The sequence below is a fragment of the Nerophis lumbriciformis genome, linkage group LG22 (assembly GCF_033978685.3).
Source record: "Nerophis lumbriciformis linkage group LG22, RoL_Nlum_v2.1, whole genome shotgun sequence".
In the NCBI taxonomy this organism is placed as follows: domain Eukaryota; kingdom Metazoa; phylum Chordata; class Actinopteri; order Syngnathiformes; family Syngnathidae; genus Nerophis; species Nerophis lumbriciformis.
The window spans coordinates 2,551,733-2,577,458 of NC_084569.2; the positions used below are offsets into that span (position 1 = coordinate 2,551,733).

Sequence of the window (25,726 nt, forward strand, 5' to 3'; positions counted from 1 at the left end):
GTGGGCGCGCATGGAGTCGTATATCAACATGGACGGAGCTGCGTGAAAAAAGCCACCCGGCCTCTTCGCGTAAACTTCCCTTAACCACTCGCTCATCTTTTCTTCATCCATCCATCCCTTCGAGTTAGCTTTTATGATGACGCCGGCTGGAAAGGTCTTTTTTGGCAAGGTCTTCCTTTTGAATATCACCATGGGTGGAAGTTTCTGGCCATTAGCATGGCAAGCTAGAACCACAGTGAAGGATGACTTCTCATTCCCTGTGGTGCGAATATTCACCGTACGTGCTCCCGTTGTATCCACAGTGCGGTTCACAGGAATATCAAAAGTCAGTGGAACCTCGTCCATGTTGATAATGTTCTCTGGCCGGATGTTTTTTTCAGCTATCTTGTTTTTACAATATGCACGGAAAGTAGCCAGCTTTTCTTGAAAGTCTTTAGGCAGTTGCTGTGAAATAGTAGTCCGTGTGCGGATGGAGAGATTGCGTCTTTTCATGAACCGGAAACCTGTCGCTTAGTAGGAGCCATTTTGTGGTCTTTACAGATGTAAACACACAAAGGAAATGAAACGTAATATCCGCGTGCTTTTTCTTCTTCTACGCGGGCAGGTGGTTGCTTACAGTAGAAGAAGAAGCGCTTCCTGTTCTATGGGGGCGGGTGCTTACCTTGGCGGTTGCTTGCGTAGAAGAAGAAGTACTTCCTCTTCTACGGGGAAAAAAGATGGCGGCTGTTTACCGTAGTTGCGAGACCGAAACTTTATGAAAATGAATCTTAATATTAATCCATATATAAAGCGCACCGGGTTATAAGCCGCACTGTCAGCTTTTGAGTAAATTTGTGGTTTTTAGGTGCGGCTAATAGTGCGGAAAATACGGTATGTCTGGAACGGATTCATTGGAGTTGCATAATTCGTGATAGGAAATTTGCTACGGGCAGCCTTGAGAAAGGATGACAAATATCGAGTTACCGCTTTACATGATGTCTTACAATACAATTTCTACTGTACTGATTGATTGTGAATTATTCAAACATAGTAATCGCAAAGCTGTGGTTTATATTTTAGGACAAATAGGCCGGAGTATTGTCATTTTATCGTTGTATTATTATATTGTATTGTGCCTGAAAGAACAATCTACCAGCTCAGTTTACCAACTGGCTAAGAAGATTATCGTCTTGCCAATTTTGTGTTCTCATATTTATACTTTTTAACATAAATTGTTGGAATCACTGACTGCTTACAGCAGCCGTCCGTTTACTCAAGTATGGAAAGCTTGAAATGAATGATTCCCGCTGTTTCCCTGGCTGTGTTTGACATATTTTCATCACAAGAAGTGTTGCCGTGCTCACGATAAATGATCCCTGCAGGTTCTTTCTCTCCTGCTGCCACTCTTATCGTTTCTCTCAAGTCACTTACTCACCGCATGCTCTCGCTCTCTTCGTGCTCACAATTTTCACCTCCCTATGCTTTGTATTTTGCGTCTCTTGAGTCCTATTCATTCCATATTGAGAGCAAATGTCAGTGTGCAAATTTAAAGGTGAGGCAGCTCTATGTCTACATTTTGTTTAGCTTGCATACCTGCCAACTACTCCAGTTTTCCCGTAATTAGTACGGTTTTCATCAACCTATTACGGTTGCAGTGATAAAAAATACGGTTTTTCATTAATTTAAAAAAAAAAATTTTTTTTAAGTTTTATTCACGAAATCGCGTAACAACAATGACAATGGACACTGCTTCCCGTAACTTCCTATCAAGCCATTCCGAATGCCATGCGCGAGGCTATTTATAGCACCGCTGCCAAGCAGGAGGCACCTGTTGCCATTGTTTCCAAACGAGCGAACGATCATGGAATCAGCCGGAGAAAAATCGCATACGAGTCTTTAACCGAAAAGAAAACTGCAGTCATTCCGTGAAGAATATTCAAAAGCCTATCCGGGAATAATTATCCGTTCCAAAAAGGGTGACAACTACGCGAATTACACCTTGTGTAGACACGATTTTTCGATCGGACACGGAGGAATTAGCGATGTAAAAGACCACGTTGGGACAAAAAAACACAAGTCTAATGCCGTTGCTAAATTTGGATTTTAGCCACAAAAAGGTAATGACACCAATGTTATCTATTGGAATTGTTTAGTACTGTTATACTGTTAAAAGTGTTTATACTATTTATGCTTTCAAGTCCAAGTTGAAGAAATCTTGTTAAATGTTGACAGCATAACTACCAAAATACAGAAGTATGTCCTTAATATTTTTGCAGTGCTATTTCTGTTGAAAAGTTCAAATGATTACATTAGAGATGTGATGTGCCACTTTTCAAGTGTCTGATGGCTTCAATTCATTTTCATGAATTTTTCATATTTTGAATTCTTTTGAAAGGCTTACAAAAAAACGACATTTGAATTGTAATTCCATGCTATTGACAGGACTATTAATTTTAATGAAGTTAGCTTACCATGTTTACAGTATGATAATTGTGATAGAAATGTGAATTTTAGGCACAGAATATTTTTTACAATTGAACAAGGCAGTAGATTATACAAGCTTGGACAGAAAGTTAATAATGACACCAATTTTTTTTTTAATGGAATTGTTTAGTACTGTTTTACCATTTGTTTACTGTAAAAAGTGTTTATACTTTCAATGAACAAATTGAAGTCTTGTGAAAGGTTGACAGGATAACTGGCATTAACTGTCAAAATAATTTCAAACTATTGAAGTTCGCTTACAGAATAAACATGTCAATCAACCCATATGATTTTTGCTGTAATATTTTTGTTTTGAAAAGTCACTGTGACTGATAGAAAAGTGATGGTTTTAGCAACATTTTAACCTGTCTGAATGCAATCAATCATTTTGGACCCTGGCTACTAGGTTTTTCTGATTTCAAAAGTTGGCAGGTATGAGCTTGTTCCTGGTCTGGTCCGTCCAATGCTCCTTTCTTCTACTCCTTCATCACACTCTTGACAAAGTACAAATCTACCGTCTACCGACGGCCATATCTGCTGCGCAGAATTGCTTTACTCGCTGCTCTGCCCTGTCCTATTTCCCCCACAAATCTCATTTGTTTGACTTGAGTAATTTAACTTGAGACTCAGATTGGTCAGATCTGACCAATGTGAAGTGTATGAGCATGAACTGATGAAGTCTACTCGGATGAGAGGCGAAACGTCTTCTAAGACAAACCAAACGATCAATTGAATGCCCTGAGATGACAATGACCTGATGAATGACGACATTCATAGACATCTTGACCACAATTGTGGAAGTTAATAATGCCGCACGTTCGCACCATGTTTTGAACTTGTAAAAGGGGAAAAAAAAAAAACTTAAGCAGTCTTGTATTCAGCCATGTTAAGCCACATAGGTTTCTGAACAGGGTGTGTAAATCAAAACGTTTGTAAAGTACCGTATTTTTCGGACTATAAGTGGCAGTTTTTTTCATAGTTTGGCCGGGGGTGCGACTTATACTCAGGAGCGACTTATGTGTGAAATGATGAACACATTAGCGTAAAATATCTTACCTTCAAGACAAAAAAGTACTAAAAACAGTCACTTTTGCCTCTTTGAGCTGTAATTTGACCCTCTTAACATGCTTCAAAACTCACCGAACTGAACGCACACATCAGGACTGGCAAAAATTGCGATCTAATAAAAAAACCTAACCCCAAATCTCAAAATTGTGCTCTAGCGCAATTTTTTTAATGAAACGCACAAAAAACTGCTCCTCGGATGAAAAAATGACAAAACTGCCTGTAACTCTCCCTGGGAAGGTCGGAGAGACATGAAACAAAAACCTCTATGTAGGTCTCACTTAGACCTACATTTCATAAATTGACAACCCCCAGCAAAAATCAACAGGAAGTTTGCTATTCCCCCTTCAAAACAAATTTTTTGTAAAAACCGGTCACCTTCCTTCAAAAACGATCTCCTCTGAGCGCGTTTGTCGTTTCGGCTTCAAACTAACACAGGAGAGAGATTAAACCCTTGTGTATAAAATAACAGAACAGCTTTTTAATACCTGCTCCGGTTTTGATTTTATGACCCTTCAAAGACCCGCTGCGCTGATGCTGCTGCGCTGCTGTTTTTTTAAGATGGCTGCTTAAAAGCAGGAAGCACCAACGTGCCCACACAATGCAGACAAGGTAGGTACACTACACAAAAGTCTTGGGACACTTCAGACTAAAAGTAGACAAAAGTATTGGGACACTTAGGACTAGTTTTAAATTGCCTTTCAAATGTCTATTCTTGCTGTTGGCTTTTATCAAATACATTTCCCCCAAACATGCGACTTATACTCCAGTGCGACTTATATATGTTTTTTTCCTTCTTTATTATGCATTTTCGGCCGGTGCGACTTATACTCCGGAGCGACTTATACTCCGAAAAATACGGTACTGCATATCAAACATATCAAGGAAGTGATGAATTAACCTAAAATAACAATGATAAGCTGAACTGTGCTGTATGCTTTGTATGCACACACACACATCAGTCCCTTTGGTGCTGTCACAAACGATCAGAAATCCCAACAATACTTAACCATATTGTTTCAGTAATAAACATTTAAAAAAAAAAAGTAAAATTCACTCACAGGACTTTTAACATCAGCAAAAGAGCAGCTGGCGAGAGGAGAGAAAGGAGCAGACAGAGGGAGAGAAGATGGGAGGGTGGGCCGTGTGTGTGTGTGTGTGTGTGCCCTTAGAAGAGGCGCCGCTGCACGAGACATAGTCTTCTCCTCCGCTGTTAAATAAGTCCACTTTGGCATATTTTTCCAGAAAAGTCAGTTCTCATGGCAGTTAAATACTTGCTGTGGTAGGAAGCCGGCTTCCTCAATCCCTTCAATACGAGCAAGCACAAAAGTTGGTAAATCGAAAAGTTCTCACATAGAGGAGTTTGTACTTCGAGGTTCCACTGTATGTGTTTTTAGAATGGGAGAAGAAAAGAACCCACACAAGCACGAGTACAACATAATAAAAACCCCGCACAGATGTTTCAACAGCTGTTTAACTTTTGTTGTTGATTTTGCTTTTTGCCCACTCTTGCCAGTCAGCTACTTGAGACTGCTGGAGGCCTTACTCAACGTTGACCTGACCTCAGCGCTGATGTGTGTGAGCACTGCCCCTGGCTTGGTTGGCCACACACCTCTGGAGGTTGAAGATGGAGAATTGTTTCCACTTGGCTCCAGAGGGGCTCAGTGCCTCGCCATCGCTCTCAGTGGACTCATTTTACAGGTTGTATGGAGAAATCAGTATAAAAACTGTTTTTACTGTGACGTTCATCATTTTAGCCATTGCAAATCTCGTTCTAAAGTACCAGTAGAGTGGAACAACAAGTTGCCTCTATATTGAAGCTATTATCATATATATCCCAGACACAAATAATGAGGAAGAACCACAGAAAAACAATACTAATCAAGCAGACTTTGTGAGAGTCAACACTGATTACTTTGGCCAAAATGAGGATCCAGAACCTTATATTGTTGATCCTGAATATATGGAGGATGATCTGCAAGTTTTAGAAGCTCTGCTAAACAGATCCAGCTTTAATAAACCACTAAGCATCATGTAGCAGTGTTGCTAAGTGCTAAACAAGATATACACTGCAAAAAGTCAGTGTTCAAAAACAAGGGGAAAAAATACAGAAATGAGGGGTATTTTGTTTGAACTAAGCAAAATTATCTGCCAATAGAACAAGAAAATTTGGCTTGTCAAGACTTTCCAAAACAAGTAAAATTAAAGCTGCAAGCAGCATTGGTCGGGCCCGCATATTTGGCTAAGTGTCCAAATACTTTTGTCAAGTTTTAGTCCCAAGTGTCCTAATACTTTTGTCTAGTGTACCTACCTTGTCTGCATTGTGTGGGCACGCTTGTGCTTCCTGCTTTTAAGCAGCCATCTTAAAAAAACAGCAGCGCAGCAGCATCAGCGCAGCGGTTCTTTGAAGGCTCATAAAATCAAAACCGGAGCAGGTATTAAAACTCTGATCTTATACTTTTAATCAGAAGGGTTCAATCTCTCTCCTGTGTTAGTTTGAAGCCGAAACAACAAACGCGCTCAGAGGAGATAATGTTTGAAGAAAGGTGACCGGTTTTTACAAAGATTTTGTTTTGAAGGGGGAATAGCAAACTTCCTGTTGATTTTTGCTGGGGGTTGTCAATTTATGAAATGTAGGTCTCAGTGAGACCTACATAGAGGTTTTTGTTTCATGTCTCTCCGACCTTCCCAGTGGGAGTTACAGGCAGTTTTGTCATTTTTTTCTTCCGAGGAGCAGTTTTTTCTGCGTTTTATTCAAAAATTGCGCTAGAGCGCAATTTTGAGATTTGGGGTTAGGTTTTTTATTAGATCGCAATTTTTGCCAGTCCTGATGTGTGTGTTCAGTTCGGTGAGTTTTGAAGCATGTTAAGGGGGTCAAATTACAGCTCAAAGAGGCAAAAGTGACTGTTTTTAGTACATTTTTGTCTTGAAGGGGGAATTGCCAACTGCCTGTTGATTTTTGCCCGAGGAAATTAATTAATGAAAAGTAGGGCTAAGTGAGCCCTACATAGAGGTTTTTGTTTCATGTCTCTACAACATTCGTACTGGGAGTTATAAGCAGTTTTCTTTCTAGGGGGCGCTAGAGCGCAATTTTGAGTTTTGGGGTTCGTTTTTTTTATTAAAAGACAATTTTCGCAGGTCCTGATGTGTGGGTCCAATATGGTGAGTTTTGAAGCATGTTAAGTGGGTCAAATTAGTGCGCAAAGAGGCGGTGGAATAATAATAAAACCTTAGAAAAACAATAGGTCCTTATGTCCCATTGCAAAAGGACTCCCGTTGGGATTCCTTTTACAATGGGCCATGCGGGCCCTAATTAGCTAACCTCAATGAACCCAAAAATGTGCACTTTTCTTGGTCGAAAAAAAAGAGACCTTTTTTGTTCAATATGTTGAAAAATATTCTTAAATGAAGTAAATGCTAGTGGTATTATCTTGACATAATGATATGCGCTCGGCATCATGATTTTTTTTTCATGCTTGAAGTAAGAAATGACTACTTTAAAAAAGTAGTTTTATACTTGTGAGTGTTGATGACACAGCTTTGCAACAGTTAATATTCTAGTTTCAAGCATGTTTTACTCAATATAGGTCATCAAATCTCAGCAACAAGCTGTAATATCTTACTGAGATCATTTAGGACCAAAACCCTTAAAACAAGTAAAACACTCTAACATAAAATCTGCTTAGTGAGAAGAATGATCTTATCAGACATAAAATAAACAAATATAACCCTTATTTGAGATATTTCATCTTACTTAGATTTCACTTTTTGCAGTGTACAAACTACAAACATAATAAAAAGATAGCTTACTGTACAATGTCTGCTCTCACTGCGATGACGACTGATAGGATGTCCATATCTTCCTGTCTAGATGAAGAATTAATCATGATCCACACGAAGGGTTAACAAGGAAAATTCTCCCTGCAGACACCTTCGGTTGTGTGTTTGTCTCCATTGAATGTCACAGATGAACAACTTCCAGATTCAAGGCTAAATCCTCCTAATATCCAGATGAGAGGCGCGATTTATCATCTAAATTGATTTTGAAAAGCCGAGACGCGATGAGGCGGGAGCAGCAGGACGTGGCTGCCGGCGGTCACTCGAACGAGCATGACGATCCTCCTGGTAGGGGTGTATCCCTTTATGGAGGATGCCCGTGCGTGACTTTGTTTAATGTGGGGAGACTGGTGCACAGACACACAGACAGTCACCACACCATCCTTGACAGAATCGGGTCAGGGTCCAGTGGCTACTTAGCTGTGTGTATCATTGCTAAAAATTAGTTTGTTTGCGTCAGCACTTATAATAACAACATCGCTAATATTTGGTTAATATTCATGTCAGGATATGTAAAAAGAGTATTGTTGGTGAGTTTTGGATGGTTATTAAGAGGGTTTTGTGGGCAAAATAGAGAGCCCCCATTGACTACATTATTAGAGGATTTTTTAATGTATTTATTACTTTACTTATTTGTTTATGTGTTCATGTCTTGCATAAGGATTGTGAATGATGGACAGAACATCTGTCTAATTGTTGCGTATTTCCAGTGTGACTGGTCTGATACTGTGGTCAGAGTGTAGAAGTGTTACTACAGTGAAAAAGCCAAAGGTATTCGGAGCGGAATATTCAAAATGGCTGACTTAATTTGTGGCATTTTGTAAGGTTTAAATTGTTTTTTTTACATACTTTGTGGATTGCAAATAAAATTGAATATGGTTTAATTGACACAATGAAAGACAATTAAGCATATCAAGTCAATTAGTTTTTTCACTCTACTGCTACTTTAAGTTTTGTTGAGCTTGCAATGATTCTTACTCTGCTTACCCTGGACTGGTCTCTAGTTACATACACTTACATTCACACTAGAGATGTCCGATATTATCGGCCGATAAATGCTTTAAAATCTAATATCGGAAATTATCGGTATCTGTTTTTTTTTTTTAATCGGTATCGTTTTTTTAATTTTTATTAAATCAACACAAAAAAACACAAGATACACTTTCAATTAGTGCACCAACCCCAAAAAAACCCTCCCCCATTTACACTCATTCACACAAAAGGGTTGTTTCTTTCTGTTATTAATATTGTGGTTCCTACATTATATATCAATATATATCAATACAGTCTGCAAGGGATACAGTCCGTAAGCACACATGATTGTGCGTGCTGCTGCTCCACTAATAGTACTAACCTTTAACACTTCATTTTACTCATTTTCATGCATTACTAGTTTCTATGTAACTGTTATTATATTGTTTTACTTTCTTTTTTATTCAAAAAAATGTGTTTAATTTATTTCTTATTTTATTTTATACATTTTTTTTTTTTAAAGGACCTTATCTTCACCATACCTGGTTGTCCAAATTAGGCATAGTAATGTGTTAATTCCACGACTATATACAGGTAAAAGCCAGTAAATTAGAATATTTTGAAAAACTTGATTTATTTCAGTAATTGCATTCAAAAGGTGTAACTTGTACATTATATTTATTCATTGCACACAGACTGATGCATTCAAATGTTTATTTCATTTAATTTTGATGATTTGAAGTGGCAACAAATGAAAATCCAAAATTCCGTGTGTCACAAAATTAGAATATTACTTAAGGCTAATACAAAAAAGGGATTTTTAGAAATGTTGGCCAACTGAAAAGTATGAAAATGAAAAATATGAGCATGTACAATACTCAATACTTGGTTGGAGCTCCTTTTGCCTCAATTACTGCGTTAATGCGGCGTGGCATGGAGTCGATGAGTTTCTGGCACTGCTCAGGTGTTATGAGAGCCCAGGTTGCTCTGATAGTGGCCTTCAACTCTTCTGCGTTTTTGGGTCTGGCATTCTGCATCTTCCTTTTCACAATACCCCACAGATTTTCTATGGGGCTAAGGTCAGGGGAGTTGGCGGGCCAATTTAGAACAGAAATACCATGGTCCGTAAACCAGGCACGGGTAGATTTTGCGCTGTGTGCAGGCGCCAAGTCCTGTTGGAACTTGAAATCTCCATCTCCATAGAGCAGGTCAGCAGCAGGAAGCATGAAGTGCTCTAAAACTTGCTGGTAGACGGCTGCGTTTACCCTGGATCTCAGGAAACAGAGTGGACCGACACCAGCAGATGACATGGCACCCCAAACCATCACCCAACCATGCAAATTTTGCATTTCCTTTGGAAATCGAGGTACCAGAGTCTGGAGGAAGACAGGAGAGGCACAGGATCCATGTTGCCTGAAGTCTAGTGTAAAGTTTCCACCATCAGTGATGGTTTGGGGTGCCATGTCATCTGCTGGTGTCGGTCCACTCTGTTTCCTGAGATCCAGGGTCAACGCAGCCGTCTACCAGCAAGTTTTAGAGCACTCCATGCTTCCTGCTGCTGACCTGCTCTATGGAGATGGAGATTTCAAGTTCCAACAGGACTTGGCGCCTGCACACAGCGCAAAATCTACCCGTGCATGGTTTACGGACCATGGTATTTCTGTTCTAAATTGGCCCGCCAACTCCCCTGACCTTAGCCCCATAGAAAATCTGTGGGGTATTGTGAAAAGGAAGATGCAGAATGCCAGACCCAAAAACGCAGAAGAGTTGAAGGCCACTATCAGAGCAACCTGGGCTCTCATAACACCTGAGCAGTGCCAGAAACTCATCGACTCCATGCCACGCCGCATTAACGCAGTAATTGAGGCAAAAGGAGCTCCAACCAAGTATTGAGTATTGTACATGCTCATATTTTTCATTTTCATACTTTTCAGTTGGCCAACATTTCTAAAAATCCCTTTTTTGTATTAGCCTTAAGTAATATTCTAATTTTGTGACACACGGAATTTTGGATTTTCATTTGTTGCCACTTCAAATCATCAAAATTAAATGAAATAAACATTTGAATGCATCAGTCTGTGTGCAATGAATAAATATAATGTACAAGTTACACCTTTTGAATGCAATTACTGAAATAAATCAAGTTTTTCAAAATATTCTAATTTACTGGCTTTTACCTGTATATAGCGGTATTGGTAATTAAGAGTTGGACAATATCGGAATATCGGATATCGGCAAAAAGCCATTATCGGACATCCCTAATTCACACCTATGGACAAATTACAGTGTCCAGTAGAGGTGTCTAAATCCAATATGGATATTGGATATCTGTCAAGACTTGGTCCTGGGTGTTAGCTTTTCCGGGATGCAACGGAAAGTTGGCACGGGCGAGACGGGAATGAAGGTACATGATTTATTTATTATATCAAAAAAAAAGTGCAAACGAAAGCGCGCACAGTGGCGGAGAATAAACTATGAAACCAAAAGACTATAGCAAAAAAGTACAAACGAAAAACACGCACAGTGGCGGAGAACAAACTATGAAACCAAAAAGACTATAAACATGGAACAAAAACTTACTTGGCTTGGACAAAAATAGTTGCATGAAGAATGGACATGGAAAGAAGTATCAGGCATGGGCAGAGCATAAATGTGGTGAGGTCGTCAGAACGACAAACTGAAAAGAATGAACTTAAATACTATGGACATGATTAACGAAAACAGGTGCGTGACTCAAAACGTGAAACAGGTGCGTGACGTGACAGGTGAAAACTAATGGGTTGCTATGGTGACAAACGAGTGCACAATGAGTCCAAACGTGGAACAGGTGAAACTAATGGGGTAATCATGGAAACAAGACAAGGGAGTGAAAAGACAGAAACTAAAGAGTCCTATAACTAAACAAAACATGACTTAAAACAAAACATGATTACACAGACATGACAATATCGGTCCAATATCAGCAAAAAACAGTTATCGGATCATATCAGTTTGCATCTAAAATCTCCTACACAAGCAGTCTTGCAACATGTTTACTTATACAAAGCTTGTCAATGAACAGCTACATATTAAGGGTGTGAATATTTGGGCGCCAGACGATTTGATCTGATTCCCATTCCTGGGGCGACGATTCGATTCAGAATCGGTTTCTCGATTCAACACAATTCTCAATTCAAGCCGATTCTCCAATTATTATTTGGTATAATTGTAATAACCTTTTTTCAAACAAGTTAGAGGTTAGAAACGCTCATTCTGGTTGCATAGAGATGGCCTAAAAAATGTATTGTAAAATATTGATTTCTACAAAATAATTAAAAAAATATGTATAAAAACATAATATTTTGCTGCCCTAGCTTGTATCATATGTTCTCTCTCTGTTTAACTTGTCCTATGTTTTAACTCTATCCTCTTCACCTTTATAACAGCCATCCCCGCCTACTCTTGCTCCTGGGTACTTTCTTGTCTGCTCCACTTGAAGATTAGCGTATAAGTCGACTGTCTTCCGAGAAGCGCCACAACAGAAAAGGCATTCATTATTAAATCCTCATTACAGTTCTCTGCCTGGCCTTTCTTTATTCTTTTTGTTTCTGGTTTCATCACTGCCAGCGATCAAACACATTTTCTGCGTGCACCTTTTGACCGAATCGCTGCAAATGAACTGTACAGCCATTTCAACTACTGTCCTGTATAGTTTGGGTTTCCTTTCACATTACACTGACTTTTGTTCTTGTCTTCTTAGAAGCATGAGCTGCTGCTGCGAGCTTCAGTCAACTGCCTGACTTCCTTGCTTGGCTTCCTGCATAGGAAGAGTCCCAAGACAGGTAATATTTCAACCACTTCTGCCCTATTAGTGTATTGTACTACCGTATTTTCCGCACCATAAGCCGCCCCGTGTTATAAGCCGCACCTTCAATGAACGGCATATTTCAAAACTTTGTCCACCTATAAGCCGCCCCGTGTTATAAGCCGCATCTAACTGCGCTAAAGGGAATGTCAAAAAAACAGTCAGATAGGTCAGTTAAACTTTAATAATATATTAAAAACCAGCGTTCTAACAACTCTGTTCACTCCCAAAATGTACGGTAATGTGCAAATGTGCAATCACAAACATAGTAAAATTCAAAATAGTGCAGAGCAATAGCAATAACTTAATGTTGCTCGAACGTTAATGTCACAACACACAAAATAAACATAACACTCACTTTCTGAAGTTATTCTTTATTCATAAATCCCTCGAATTCTTCTCCTACGGTGTCCGAATTAAAAAGTTGGGCGAATACGGGATCCAAAATGGCCGGCTCCGTCTCGTCGAAGTCATCAGAGTCAGTGTCGCTGTTGTTTTTCCAGCAGTTCCGTGAATCCTGCCTTCCGGAAAGCTCGGACCACAGTTGAGACCGAAATATCCGCCCAGGCATTTACGATCCACTGGCAGATGTTGGCGTATGTCGTCCGGCGCTGTCTCCCTGTCTTAGTGAATGTGTGTTCGCCTTCGGTCATCCATTGTTCCCACGCCATTCGCAGTCATGCTTTAAATGCCTTGTTGACACCAATATCGAGCGGTTGGAGTTCTTTGGTTAATCCACCCGGAATGACGGCGAGTGTTGTATTTGTGTGCTTCACTTGTTTTTTGACACCATCTGTGATGTGGGCGCGCATGGAGTCGTATATCAACATGGACGGAGCTGCGTGAAAAAAGCCACCCGGCCTCTTCGCGTAAACTTCCCTTAACCACTCGCTCATCTTTTCTTCATCCATCCATCCCTTCGAGTTAGCTTTTATGATGACGCCGGCTGGAAAGGTCTTTTTTGGCAAGGTCTTCCTTTTGAATATCACCATGGGTGGAAGTTTCTGGCCATTAGCATGGCAAGCTAGAACCACAGTGTGTCGCTTAGTAGGAGCCATTTTGTGGTCTTTACAGATGTAAACACACAAAGGAAATGAAACGTAATACCCTCGCGCTTCTTCTTCTATGGGGGCGGGTGCTTACCTTGGCGGTTGCTTACCGTAGAAGAAGAAGCACTTCCTCTTCTACGGGGAAAAAAGATGGCGGCTGTTTACCGTAGTTGCGAGACCTAAACTTTATGAAAATGAATCTTAATATTAATCCATATATAAAGCGCACCGGGTTATAAGCCGCACTGTCAGCTTTTGAGTAAATTTGTGGTTTTTAGGTGCGGCTAATAGTGCGGAAAATACGGTACTTGTATTAATACTTAAAGCAGGGGTCGGGAACCTTTCTGGCTGAGAGAGCCATGAAAGCCAAATATTTCAAAATGTATTTCCGTGAGAGCCATATAATATTTTTTAACACTGAATACAACAAAATGCGTGCATTTTTAAGTAAGACCAACATTTTTAGAGTATAATAAGTCTCTTATTCTTTTCAATTATATTGTTATTATAAAGCTAACCAATAATAAATAAAATACTTCTTACCATTAATTCGACTTCTTGAACTGGAAGAAGAAAACGGATGGATGGATTAAAATGCATGAGAGTGGTTTATATTTTGAACGTTATTTTTAACACTGATTACCAGCTGAATTATTCATTACCGTATTTTTCGGACTATAAGTCGCAGTTTTTTTCATGGTTTGGCCGGGGGTGCGACTTATACTCAGGAGCAACTTATGTGTGAAATGATGAACACATTAGCGTAAAATATCAAATAATATTATTGATCTCATTCACGTAAGAGACTAGACGTATAAGATTTCATGGGATTTAGCGATTAGGAGTGACAGATTGTTTGGTAAACGTATAGCATGTTCTATATGTTATAGTTCAGGGGTCGGCAACCCAAAATGTTGAAAGAGCCATATTGGACCAAAAATACAAAAACAAATCTGTCTGGAGCCGCAAAAATTTAAAAAATTAAAAGCCATATTACATACAGATAGTGTGTCATGAGATATACATTGAATTAAGAAGACTTAAAGGAAACTAAATTACCTCAAATATACCTACAATTGAGGCATAATGATGCAATATGTACATATGTAGAGAGCATCATTAGATACGGGATCACCTCATGGTTTGGCAACCTAACCGTTAAGCTAAAAAGCAAACTGGCCGGCATGCATAAAACGGCAATGAAAATCGTAGGGAGGAAAGAATATGAGCCTATACAGAGCATCTATGAGCAGGCAGTTAGGAAAAAAGCTAAGAAAATTATTTCCAACTCACAACACCCACTCTTTCCTGACTATGGAACCCTGCCATCAGGGAGAAGACTCCGGGTCCCACTATGCAAATCTAACCGCCTTAAATTATCATTTGTCCCAGCCTCCATTAAGCTGACCAACAATGTGCAATAGAATTTTAATACATAGGTTAGCACTTTTTTAGCACATAGCACTTTAGAACTAAGCACTTTAGCACACAGCACTTTATCCATGAGCTCTAGTGCCATGCACATTGGTACTTTATCTTTATCTCCATACTGTAGATTTTATGCCTACATCAAAGTGCCACCTATGTCTATCAAGCTCCATGTTCTGATGTTTAAATGTTAGTTGTATGGTTGTGGTTGTGTCTGTGCTTGTGTTTTTGTTCTGTTGTTTTTGGGTATGTTAAGAAAGCAATGATGCACTGTGTCCAAGACAAATTTCCCCGCGGGGACAATAAAGTTGAACCTTGACCTTGACCTTGATATAGCTAGCCTAAATAGCATGTTAGCATCGATTAGCTTGCAGTCATGCAGTGACCAAATATGTCTGATTAGCACTCCACACAAGTCAATAACATCAACAAAACTCACCTTTGTGCATTCACGCACAACATTACAAAATTGGTGGACAAAAGAAGTGGCATAAAACACGTCCTAGAAAGTCGGAGAAAGTTATACATGTAAACAAACTACGGTGAGTTCAAGGACCGCCAAAATTAGTAGGACAAAACGGCGCTCGCCAAATAGTCGAATCAGTGAAGCACGTTTAATATAAACAGTGTGCTTTATAACAATAAGGGAGGTTTGTGTCATGTTTGTCCTCCTACAGAAATAATATTAAAGCAAAAAATATATATTTTTCCTCTTATCTTTTTCCAATTTTCATAAATGTTTTAAAAAGCTCCAGAGAGCCACTAGGGCGGCGCTAAAGAGCCTCATGCGGCTCTAGAGCCGCGGGTTGCCGACCCCTGTTATAGTTATTTGAATGACTCTTACCATAATATGTTACGTTAACATACCAGTTGGTTATTTATGCCTCATATAACGTACACTTATTCAGCCTCTTTATTTATTTTAAATTGCCTTTCAAATGTCTATACTGGGTGTTGGCTTTTATCAAATACATTTCCCCCAAAAATGCGACTTATACTCCAGTGCGACTTATATATGTTTTTTTCCTTCTTTATTATGCATTTTCGGCAGGTGCGACTTATACTCCGAAAAATACGGTACTTATAGTGTTAAGAAATGTCAGCTAAGATTTATCTGAGAGCCAGATGCAGTCATCAAAAGAGCCACATCTGGCTCGAGAGCCATATGTTCCCTACCCCTGACTTAAATCCTGATCTACTAAAGCAGGGGTCGGCAACCCGCGGCTCCGGAGCCGCATGCGGCTCTTTGATCACTCTGATGCGGCTCAGCAGCTTACTTGCTGAACCCCCCAGTTTTCTGAGAGACTTCCGGATTTCAGTGCCTCTCGCAGAAATCTCCCGGAATTAATAGTCACCGATTTTCATCCTTACAGCTATAATAAGGGCGTGCCATGATGGTACAACATTTGACGCCCTCTACAATCTGTATCATTAGCGTGTCAGCCCAACACTTGTTATACAATACACATCTTCTGCTTACACACATCAGAATCAGAATCAGAATCAGCTTTATTGTCATTACGCAAGGTAACGAGATTGAGGCCATTCCATACAGTGCGATGTGTGCATGCTAGAAAAACAATGTGCAAATATATAGAAATATAAAAAATGTAGAAGTGCAATGAATATGGTGTGAAATGAATATATACATGAAAAAACAAAACAAAAACAGGGTGGTTGGTGGAATGGGTTATTGCACCGAAGAGAAGGCAGTTATGAGGGACAATGGGGCAGTCCGTTCAGGATGGTTATGGCCCTGGGGAAGAAGCTGTTCTTTAGCCTGTTTGTTTTGGTTTTAATGCACCTGTAGCGCTTCCCAAACCCCGCCCCCACCCCAACCCTGCTCCGGTGGGCGGGGTTTGGTAGCAGGGGTGTATAATGTAGCCCGGAAGAGTTAGGGCTGCATGGGATTCTGGGTATTTGTTCTGTTGTGTTTATGTTGTGTTAAGGTGCAGATGTTCTCCCGAAATGTGTTTGTCATTCTTGTTTGGTGTGGGTTCACAGTGTGGCGCATTATTAGTAAGAGTGTTAAAGTTTTTTATACCGCCACCGTCAGTGTAACCTGTGTGGTTGTTGACCAAGTATGTCTTGCGGTCACCTGCGTGTAGAGGCGGAAGCCCCGTTCAACGTGTGGCCAATCAGTCACGCTGGTTGTAGTGGGCGCTAAATGCTGTACCATCACGGCACGCATGACGCCGACAAGCGTCATTCAATTAATACCCGCGTATCGCACCAGCTTTCAAATTCCATATAAAGGAGTGGGTAGCGTGTCTGAGACCTTTGGTTTATACATAGTACAAAGCAAAAAGAAAAACTTTGTATGCAGTGTTGTTTCATTTAAAATTACAAACAATTTTCGCAGCTCCCGTTGTTTTCTATAATTTGTGAAACTGGTCAAAATGGCTCTTTGACTGGTAAAGGTTGCCGACCCCTGTACTAAAGGTTTGCATGTATTAAATATATATCTCCCCCCGCTACCCCCCCAAAAAAGACGTGTGTTTTTGTCCCTCATAATGATTGTGAACGATAGGCAACATTCCAAAAAAGTGCAGTTCCCCTTTAAGTCCTCTGGTTTTAGCCCCACATAGTCAGCTTTCATTTTTGCAATCAGCATAGCCTCCTTTTCAGGCTGTGGGGAATTACTCAACATCCTTAACAAATGGGGGCTTACAATGTGCAGTCTTGCTCCTGTTGTAAGACTAGAAAGAAACAGCAAGCGTTGCAGTAAAAAGACTGTCAAACATGGAACAAGGTAACAAAACTGAAAAGACAAACGCAAGAGGCTCTGTCAAAGACTGAAAGAAGCAATTTCCAGAGCTGGACACATTGACCCATTGGTCTCTTTAACCAAGAAGTGCCAGCAGAGGATGTGTTTGCAGATTTCTAGCTCAACCCTCAGATGTAGGGCAGGTTTGGAAAAACAGCTGTCACTGACTGAATGACAACTGAAAGGTCTTGTCAAGATTCTGTGTCTGAATCCGCTCCCTCCAGGCCACCCATGTGATTCACCATGTAGATATGACATAGGAAATAAATGAGTAGTTATCGGCCATGTTCATTTTTGTAAAAGTAGTAAAAGTTCAGAGACCCCTGTCATTTGTGCAGGCCTTGGTTTGATGTACCATGTTACAGATTATAACCTGACTCTGGCCAGATCCTTGTAGTTGGCTGAGCTCCACACAAGGATCTGGGACTTCTCAATAGGAGATGTATTTCAGAAGTAAAAAAAATCATTGTATGTGATTGGATAAAGCACTTGTCCGTTATCTTGAATGACGTGCTACTTCTAGCACTCGCATCCAAAGCAAGCCGTGACGCCGATGAGAGCCACGCTTGGAGATCCAAACCGGTCGGAAGAAGAGCCAAAAACATCCTTGCCACCAATAAATGCCTTCAAAACCGTTCTCTGTTCATCGTTTAACGATTGATATTCAATAGATTCGACAAAACAGTTGCAATAGCACAGGGGTCGGCAACCTTTACCAGTCAAAGAGCCATTTTGACTAGTTTCACAAATTATAGAAAACAACGGGAGCCGCGAACATTTTTTGTAATTTTAAATGAAATAACTGAAATAACAAAGTTTTTTTTTTGCTTTGTGATATGTATAAACCAAAGGTCTCAGACACGCTGCCCACTCCTTTTTATGGAATTTGAAAGCTGGTGCGGCACGCGGGTTTTAAATGAATGACTCTTGTCGGCGTCATGCGTGCCGTGATGGTACAGCATTTAGCGCCCACTACAACCAGCGTGCCTGATTGGCCACACGTTGAATGGGGCTTCCGCTTGAACACGCAGGTGACCGCAAGACATACTTGGTCAACAACCACACAGGTTACACTGACGGTGGCGGTATAAAAAACTTTAACACTCTTACTAATAATGCGTCACACTGTGAACCCACACCAAACAAGAATGACAAACACATTTCGGGAGAACATCTGCACCGTAACACAACATAAACACAACAGAACAAATACCCAGAATCCCATGCAGCCCTAACTCTTCCGGGCTACATTATACACCCCCGCTACCAAACCCCGCCCACCTCAATCGACGCACAGAGAGGGGGGGGGGGGGGGGGGGGGGGGTGTATAATGTAGCCCGGAAGAGTCAGGGCCGCATGGGATTCTGGGTACCGTATTTTCCGCACCATAAGGCGCCCTGGGTTATAAGCCGCGCCTTCAATGAACGGCATATTTCAAAACTTTGTCCACCTATAAGCCGCCCCGTGTTGTAAGCCGCATCTAACTGCGCTAAAGGAATGTCAAAAAAACAGTCAGATAGGTCAGTCAAACTTGAATAATATATTAAAAACCAGCGTGATGTGGGCGCGCACGGAGTCGTATATCAACATGGACGGAGCTGCGTGAAAAAAGCCACCCGGCCTCTTCGCGTAAACTTACCTTAACCACTCGCTCATCTTTTCTTCATCCATCCATCCCTTTGAGTTAGCTTTTATGATGACGCCGGCTGGAAAGGTCTCTTTTGGCAAGGTCTTCCTTTTGAATATCACCATGGGTGGAAGTTTCTGGCCATTAGCATGGCAAGCTAGAACCACAGTGAAGGATGACTTCTCATTCCCTGTGTGGTGCGAATATTCACCGTACGTGCTCCCGTTGTATCCACAGTGCGGTTCACAGGAATATCAAAAGTCAGTGGAACCCTGTCGCTTAGTAGGAGCCATTTTGTGGTCTTTACAGATGTAAACACACAAAGGAAATGAAACGTACGGTAATATCCGCGCGCTTCTTCTTCTTCTACGCGGGCGGGTGGTTGCTTACAGTAGAAGAAGAAGCGCTTCCTGTTCTATGGGGGTGGGTGCTTACCTTGGCGGTTGCTTGCGTAGAAGAAGAAGCACTTCCTGTTCTATGGGGGCGGGTGCTTACCTTGGCGGTTGCTTGCGTAGAAGAAGAAGCGCTTCCTGTTCTATGGGGGCGGGTGCTTACCTTGGCGGTTGCTTGCGTAGAAGAAGAAGCACTTCCTCTTCTACGGGGAAAAAAGATGGCGGCTGTTTACCGTAGTTGCGAGACCGAAACTTTATGAAAATGAATCTTAATATTAATCCATATATAAAGCGCACCGGGTTATAAGGCGCACTGTCAGCTTTTGAGAAAATTTGTGGTTTTTAGGTGCGCCTTATAGTGCGGAAAATACGGTATTTGTTCTGTTGTGTTTATGTTGTGTTAAGGTGTAGATGTTCTCCCAAAATGTGTTTGTCATTCTTGTTTGGTTTTGGTTCAAAGTGTGGCGCATTATTAGTAAGAGTGTTAAAGTTGTTTTATATGGCCACCGTCAGTGTAACCTGTGTGGCTGTTGACCAAGTATGCCTTACTGTCACGTACGTGTGCAAGCAGAAGATGTATATTGTATAACAAGTGTTGGGCTGACACGCTATTAATACAGATTGTAGAGGGCACCAAATGTTGCACCATCATGGCACGCCCTTATTATAGCTGTAAGGGTGAAAATCGGTGACTATTAATTCCAGGAGATTTCTGTTAGAGGCACTGAAATCCGGAAGTCTCACAGAAAATTGGGGGGTTCAGCAGGTAAGCTGCTGAGCCGCATCAGAGTGATCAAAGAGCCGCATGCGGCTCCGGAGCCACGGGTTGCCGACCCCTGCAATAGCAGAATCAATGTCAGCACACGACGCGCAGCCATTGTTGTTTGAGTCAAACAGTCGCTTCGGCGCTACGTCACATCTATGAAATCCTGATTGGTTCATTATTTCTTGCTATCTGGAAGGAGTTTGCAATGCCTTCGAGCCCAGATCCTTGTGTGGAGCTCAGCCACCTACAAGGGTCTGGCCAGAGTCAGGTTAACAGATTATGCCAAACATTGATCTCAGTTTGAATTTCATCCTCATCGTTGTTGTTTGTGTGTTGTTTTGTAGCCAAGTATGTGGTTTGTCAGCCATGGAGTCGATTCCTGCTCTCCTGCCTGCACAGCTCAGGAGAGGGCTGCCTCCTGCACCCTGCCATTCTCAGACTGCTCACACTGGTGAGACCTTTCACATACCTGCCAACTACTCCGGTTTTCCCGTAATTAGTACGGTTTTCATCAACCTATTCCGGGTTACGGTTGCAGTGATAAAAAATATGGTTTTTCATTCATTAAAAATTTTTTATTTTTTTTAAGTTTTATTCACAAAATCGCGTAACAACAATGACAATCGACACTGCTTCCCGTAACTTCCTATCGAGCCATTCCGAATGCCATGCGCGAGGCTATTTATAGCACCGCTGCCAAGCACGAGGCACCAGTTGCCATTGTTTCCAAACGAGAGAACGATCATGGAATCAGCCGGAGAAAAATCGCAAACGAGTCTTAAACCGAAAAGAAAACTGCAGTCATTCCGTGAAGAATATTCAAAAGCCTATCCGGGAATAATTATCCGTTCCAAAAAGGGTGAAAACTAGGCGAATTGCACCTTGTGCAGACAAGATTTTTCGATCGGACACGGAGGAATTAGCGATGTAAAAGACCACGTTGGGACAAAAAAACACAAGTCTAATGCCGTTGCATATTGGAAAAGTATTGTCAGTACTTCTGTCTTTGAGGGAATGCAATACGGCTTCCACAGGCGAAAACATTTACAAAATACTCGCGGAAGAAATAGACTCAAACGAAATTCCTTGGCAGAATTTGGTTTGCTTTGCTGCCGATAATGCTGCAGTGATGATGGGATCTAAAAAGGGTGTTGCAGCTTTCATTACGGAAATGTCTCCTTCGGTTTACATCGCCGGTAAGTACAGTTCGTAGCATAACAAAACTCACAAAACATAACATTTTAAGTAAATCTTTTATTACATAAACAATAAATCAAATCAAAAATAATTTCTGTGTACAGTATATCTTTTTATTTGTGATAACGATAACATGTTCAAAACAAGTAACATATAACTATCATACTATTGTATTACTCTTTATTAATTTGAAAAATGTCGTCATGAAGTTTTATATTTATATTTATTTATATTTCTTTCATAAACCAAAATTTCGACCTGAAGTTTCTTGTTACAATAATGTCTGCAATATCAATAATGACATGTCTTATTTATATTGTGTAATTTGAACCAAATACTCTCAAAAATCTTATTCTTTCAAGTTGTTGAAAGTTTCAACATATAAAGTTAATGTCAAAAGATTTTGAATACATTTACAATCATAACTTTATTTACCAAAACACATTTGCATGGTGAACTGCATATTTTCACTGAATTTCTTTTAAAGATGTCAAGGTATGATATTGTGGTTATCAAAGAAATAATCACATAATATTGAAAAAGCATAAGGCATTGATTGAATGGTATAAATATTTAATTTATCATGAGAGGAAAACAAATTTCTTTTTTTAATATCTTAGATATTAAAATTTATACTCATTTATTGTAACGTCACAGACATTTGTTTCAATGGTATGCTTTTTTATTTTCTCAAAATAATTTCAAACTATTGAAGTTAGCTTACAGAATAAAAATGTCAATCAACCCATATGATTTTTGCTGTAATATTTTTGTTTTGAAAAGTCACTGTGACTGATAGAAAAGTGATGGTTTTAGCAACATTTTAACCTGTCTGAATGCTAATCATTTTGCGTCGGGGGCAAACCCCCCCTGAACCCCCCACCAGGACTTTGTCCTGGACCTACCGGGGCCTGCGGCCCCTGGACCCTGGCTACTAGGTTTTTCTGATTTCAAAAGTTGGCAGGTATGCTTTCACATCAAGCACCATTTAGGGGGCTGAATTATATTTATATAGCGCTTTTCTCTCGTGACTCAAAGCGCTTTACATTGTGAAAGCCAATATCTAAGTTCCATTTAAAGCAGTGTGGGTGGCACTGGGAGCACGTGGGTAAAGTGTCTTGCCCAAGGACACAATGGCAGTAACTAGGATGGCGGAAGCGGGGATCGAACCTGGAACCCTCGAGTTGCTGGCACGGCCACTCTACCAACCGAGCTATACAGCTATATTCAACTTAATGTGTAATTAATTGGTTCTAGACCCGACAAGTGATGAATTGTATATACAGTGGGGCAAAAAAGTATTTAGTCAGCCACCGATTGTGCAAGTTCTCCCACTTAAAATGATGACAGAGGTCTGTAATTTTCATCTTAGGTACACTTCAACTGTGAGAGACAGAATGTGAAAAAAAAATCCAGGAATTCACATTGTAGGATTTCTAAAGAATTTATTTGTAAATTATGGTGGAAAATAAGTATTTGGTCAATAACAAAAATTCAACTCAATACTTTGTAATATAACCTTTGTTGGCAATAACAGAGGTCAAACGATTACTATAGGTCTTTACCAGGTTTGCACACACAGTAGCTGGTATTTTGGCCCATTCCTCCATGCAGATCTTCTCGAGAGCAGTGATGTTTTGGGGCTGTCGCCGAGCAACACGGACTTTCAACTCCCTCCACAGATTTTCTTTGGGGTTGAGGTCTGGAGACTGGCTAGGCCACTCCAGGACTTTCAAATGCTTCTTACGGAGCCACTCCTTCGTTGCCCGGGCGGTGTGTTTGGGATCATTGTCATGCTGGAAGACCCAGCCACGTTTCATCTTCAAAGCTCTTACTGATGGAAGGAGGTTTTGGCTCAAAATCTCACAATACATGGCCCCATTCATCCTTTCCTTAACACGGATCAGTCGGCCTGTCCCCTTAGCAGAAAAACAGCCCCAAAGCATGATGTTTCCACCCCCATGCTTCACAGTAGGTATGGTGTTCTTGGGATGCAACTCAGTATTCTTCTTCCTCCAAACACGACGAGTTGAGTTTATACCAAAAAGTTCTATTTTGGTTTCATCTGACCACATGACATTCTCCCAATCCTCTGCTGTATCATCCATGTGCTCTCTGGCAAACTTCAGACGGGCCTGGACATGCACTGGCTTAAGCAGGGGGACACGTCTGGCACTGCAGGATTTGATTCCCTGTCGGCATAGTGTGTTACTGATGGTAACCTTTGTTACTTTGGTCCCAGCTCTCTGCAGGTCATTCACCAGGTCCCCCCGTGTGTGTGGTTCAGGGATTTTTGCTCACCGTTCTCATGATCATTTTGACCCCACGGGATGAGATCTTGCGTGGAGCCCCAGATTGAGGGAGATTATCAGTGATCAGTTGATTTTTTCACACCAAGCTGCTTGCCTATTGTAGATTCACTCTTCACAGTCTGGTGCAGGTCTACAATTCTTTTCCTGGTGTCCTTCGACAGCTCTTTGGTCTTGGCCATAGTGGAGTTTGGAGTCTGACTGTTTGAGGCTGTGGACAGGTGTCTTTTATACAGAGAACCAGTTCAAACAGGTGCCATTAATACAGGTAACGAGTGGAGGACAGAAGAGCTTCTTAAAGAAGAAGTTACAGGTCTGTGAGAGCCAGAGATCTTCCTTGTCTTGTCCACCATAATTTACAAATAAATTCTTTAAAATTCCTACAATGTGAATTCCTGGATTTTTTTTCCACATTCTGTCTCTCACAGTTGAAGTGTACCTATGATGAAAATTACAGACCTCTGTCATCATTTTAAGTGGGAGAACTTGCACAATCGTGGCTGACTTTTTTCCCCCACTGTATATATATGCATATGAAGGAATTTCCACAAAGTAGGAATTATTTTTTTATAAATTGAATATGTTCATAGTGGAGTATAAAAAATACTTGTTTAAGCTCTGAATCCATTCTGTAACATTATTAGAGCTCTCTAGACATGAATCTAGAGGACTACTCTTGATTTTATTTATTATTTATTTACCACATAAACCTTAGGCTTAGGTCCGGCTGATTAGAAAAATAAGTACTAACTAAATTACTACATAACTAACGACTGATGAAAAAGAAAATTAACAAGTAATTATTTAGAGCTAAACTAAATGAATAGTAAATATGTTTCTTAAAGGGGAACTGCAGTTTTTTGGGAATTTTTCCTATCGTTCACAATCTGTCAGGCTTGGACGGAGGAAGGGACTCAGATGCAGAGAGGTGATTCCAAATAAAGCTTTTATTTTGAAATACTCTTTAAGCCTCCAGAGCCGAGTAAATTCAAATACTATGAAATACAAAAATACTATCGACAAAATGTTCCAAAAGGGAAAAACCGAAAATCACTCCAAAAAGGAGGAATACAAAAATAAGGACGATATAATTAGCACCGCATCTGTTATCAAAAAACTTTAACAAAAAACGCCCCAAACAGGAGGAAGAAAATAAAGACTATAAAACTTAACTACTCTAATCAATGTAAACAAAAAATCACTCAACAAACTTTGAGGAAAAAATCTTTAAGGAAACATTATAACTCACCACTGCGGTAGAAAAAGGTAGAATAACAAAAGTCGCTCTGAGGGAGGAAAAAGTTAAATCAAAATTACAGCGTGGGATATTCTGGAAGCAAGGACGTAGACGTGGGACAAGGCAAGGCATGAACATGAACATGAACATGAACATGGAACGCAAGACAGGCACGAAAGCTCGAGACAATCTGGCACAGAACAAGGGGAGGCTTGGGCTTATAAAGAACATGAGGGTAATGGGAAACAGGTGGAAACAAACAAGGGTCAGGAATGACGTCAGACTGGTGACACAAGAGGAAGGACCCGTGATCTGAAACAAGAGGAGTTGCTTTTCAAAATAAAACATGTAAATCACAAGACAGAAAAAACCAAGACAAGACTTCCCTCACCGCGGTGTGACACAATCATTATGAAAGACGTGACACACTATTCTGCATATGAAGCCCTAAAAACATCCAATCACCTCCATTAAGGTTTTATATACATGATGAAAGTATATATGTAATATAGTGACATTTATAATATTTACGTTTTTTGATCATTTTAAGCATACGCGGTGCGTACATTTCAAGAACGCTCACTGCAGACTTCATGAGAGCCAACAAACACAATAAAACATCGCTTACTGTACAATGTCTGCTGTCATTAGACTGCTAGGATGTTCATATATTCCCATTTACATGAAAAATGACTCATAATCCTCGCATCTTTTTGTGTCGCTCTCGCTCTAAATTGGGTGTCAGAGTGTACCAACTTGTCGTAATGCGTCCT

At 40.4% G+C, this 25,726-nt stretch overlaps 1 protein-coding gene across 1 annotated transcript in view; it reads left to right on the forward strand.

Moving 5' to 3' along the window:
• LOC133615682 (meiosis inhibitor protein 1) overlaps positions 1-25,726 on the forward strand; it is a 149,365-nt gene that overhangs the window by 102,739 nt on the left and 20,900 nt on the right. Inside the window, exons 28-30 of the mRNA XM_061974446.2 lie at positions 5,045-5,229; positions 12,077-12,158; positions 20,555-20,661. Of these exons, the coding sequence (XP_061830430.1) occupies positions 5,045-5,229; positions 12,077-12,158; positions 20,555-20,661 (374 nt within the window). The remainder of the gene's footprint in view (positions 1-5,044; positions 5,230-12,076; positions 12,159-20,554; positions 20,662-25,726) is intronic.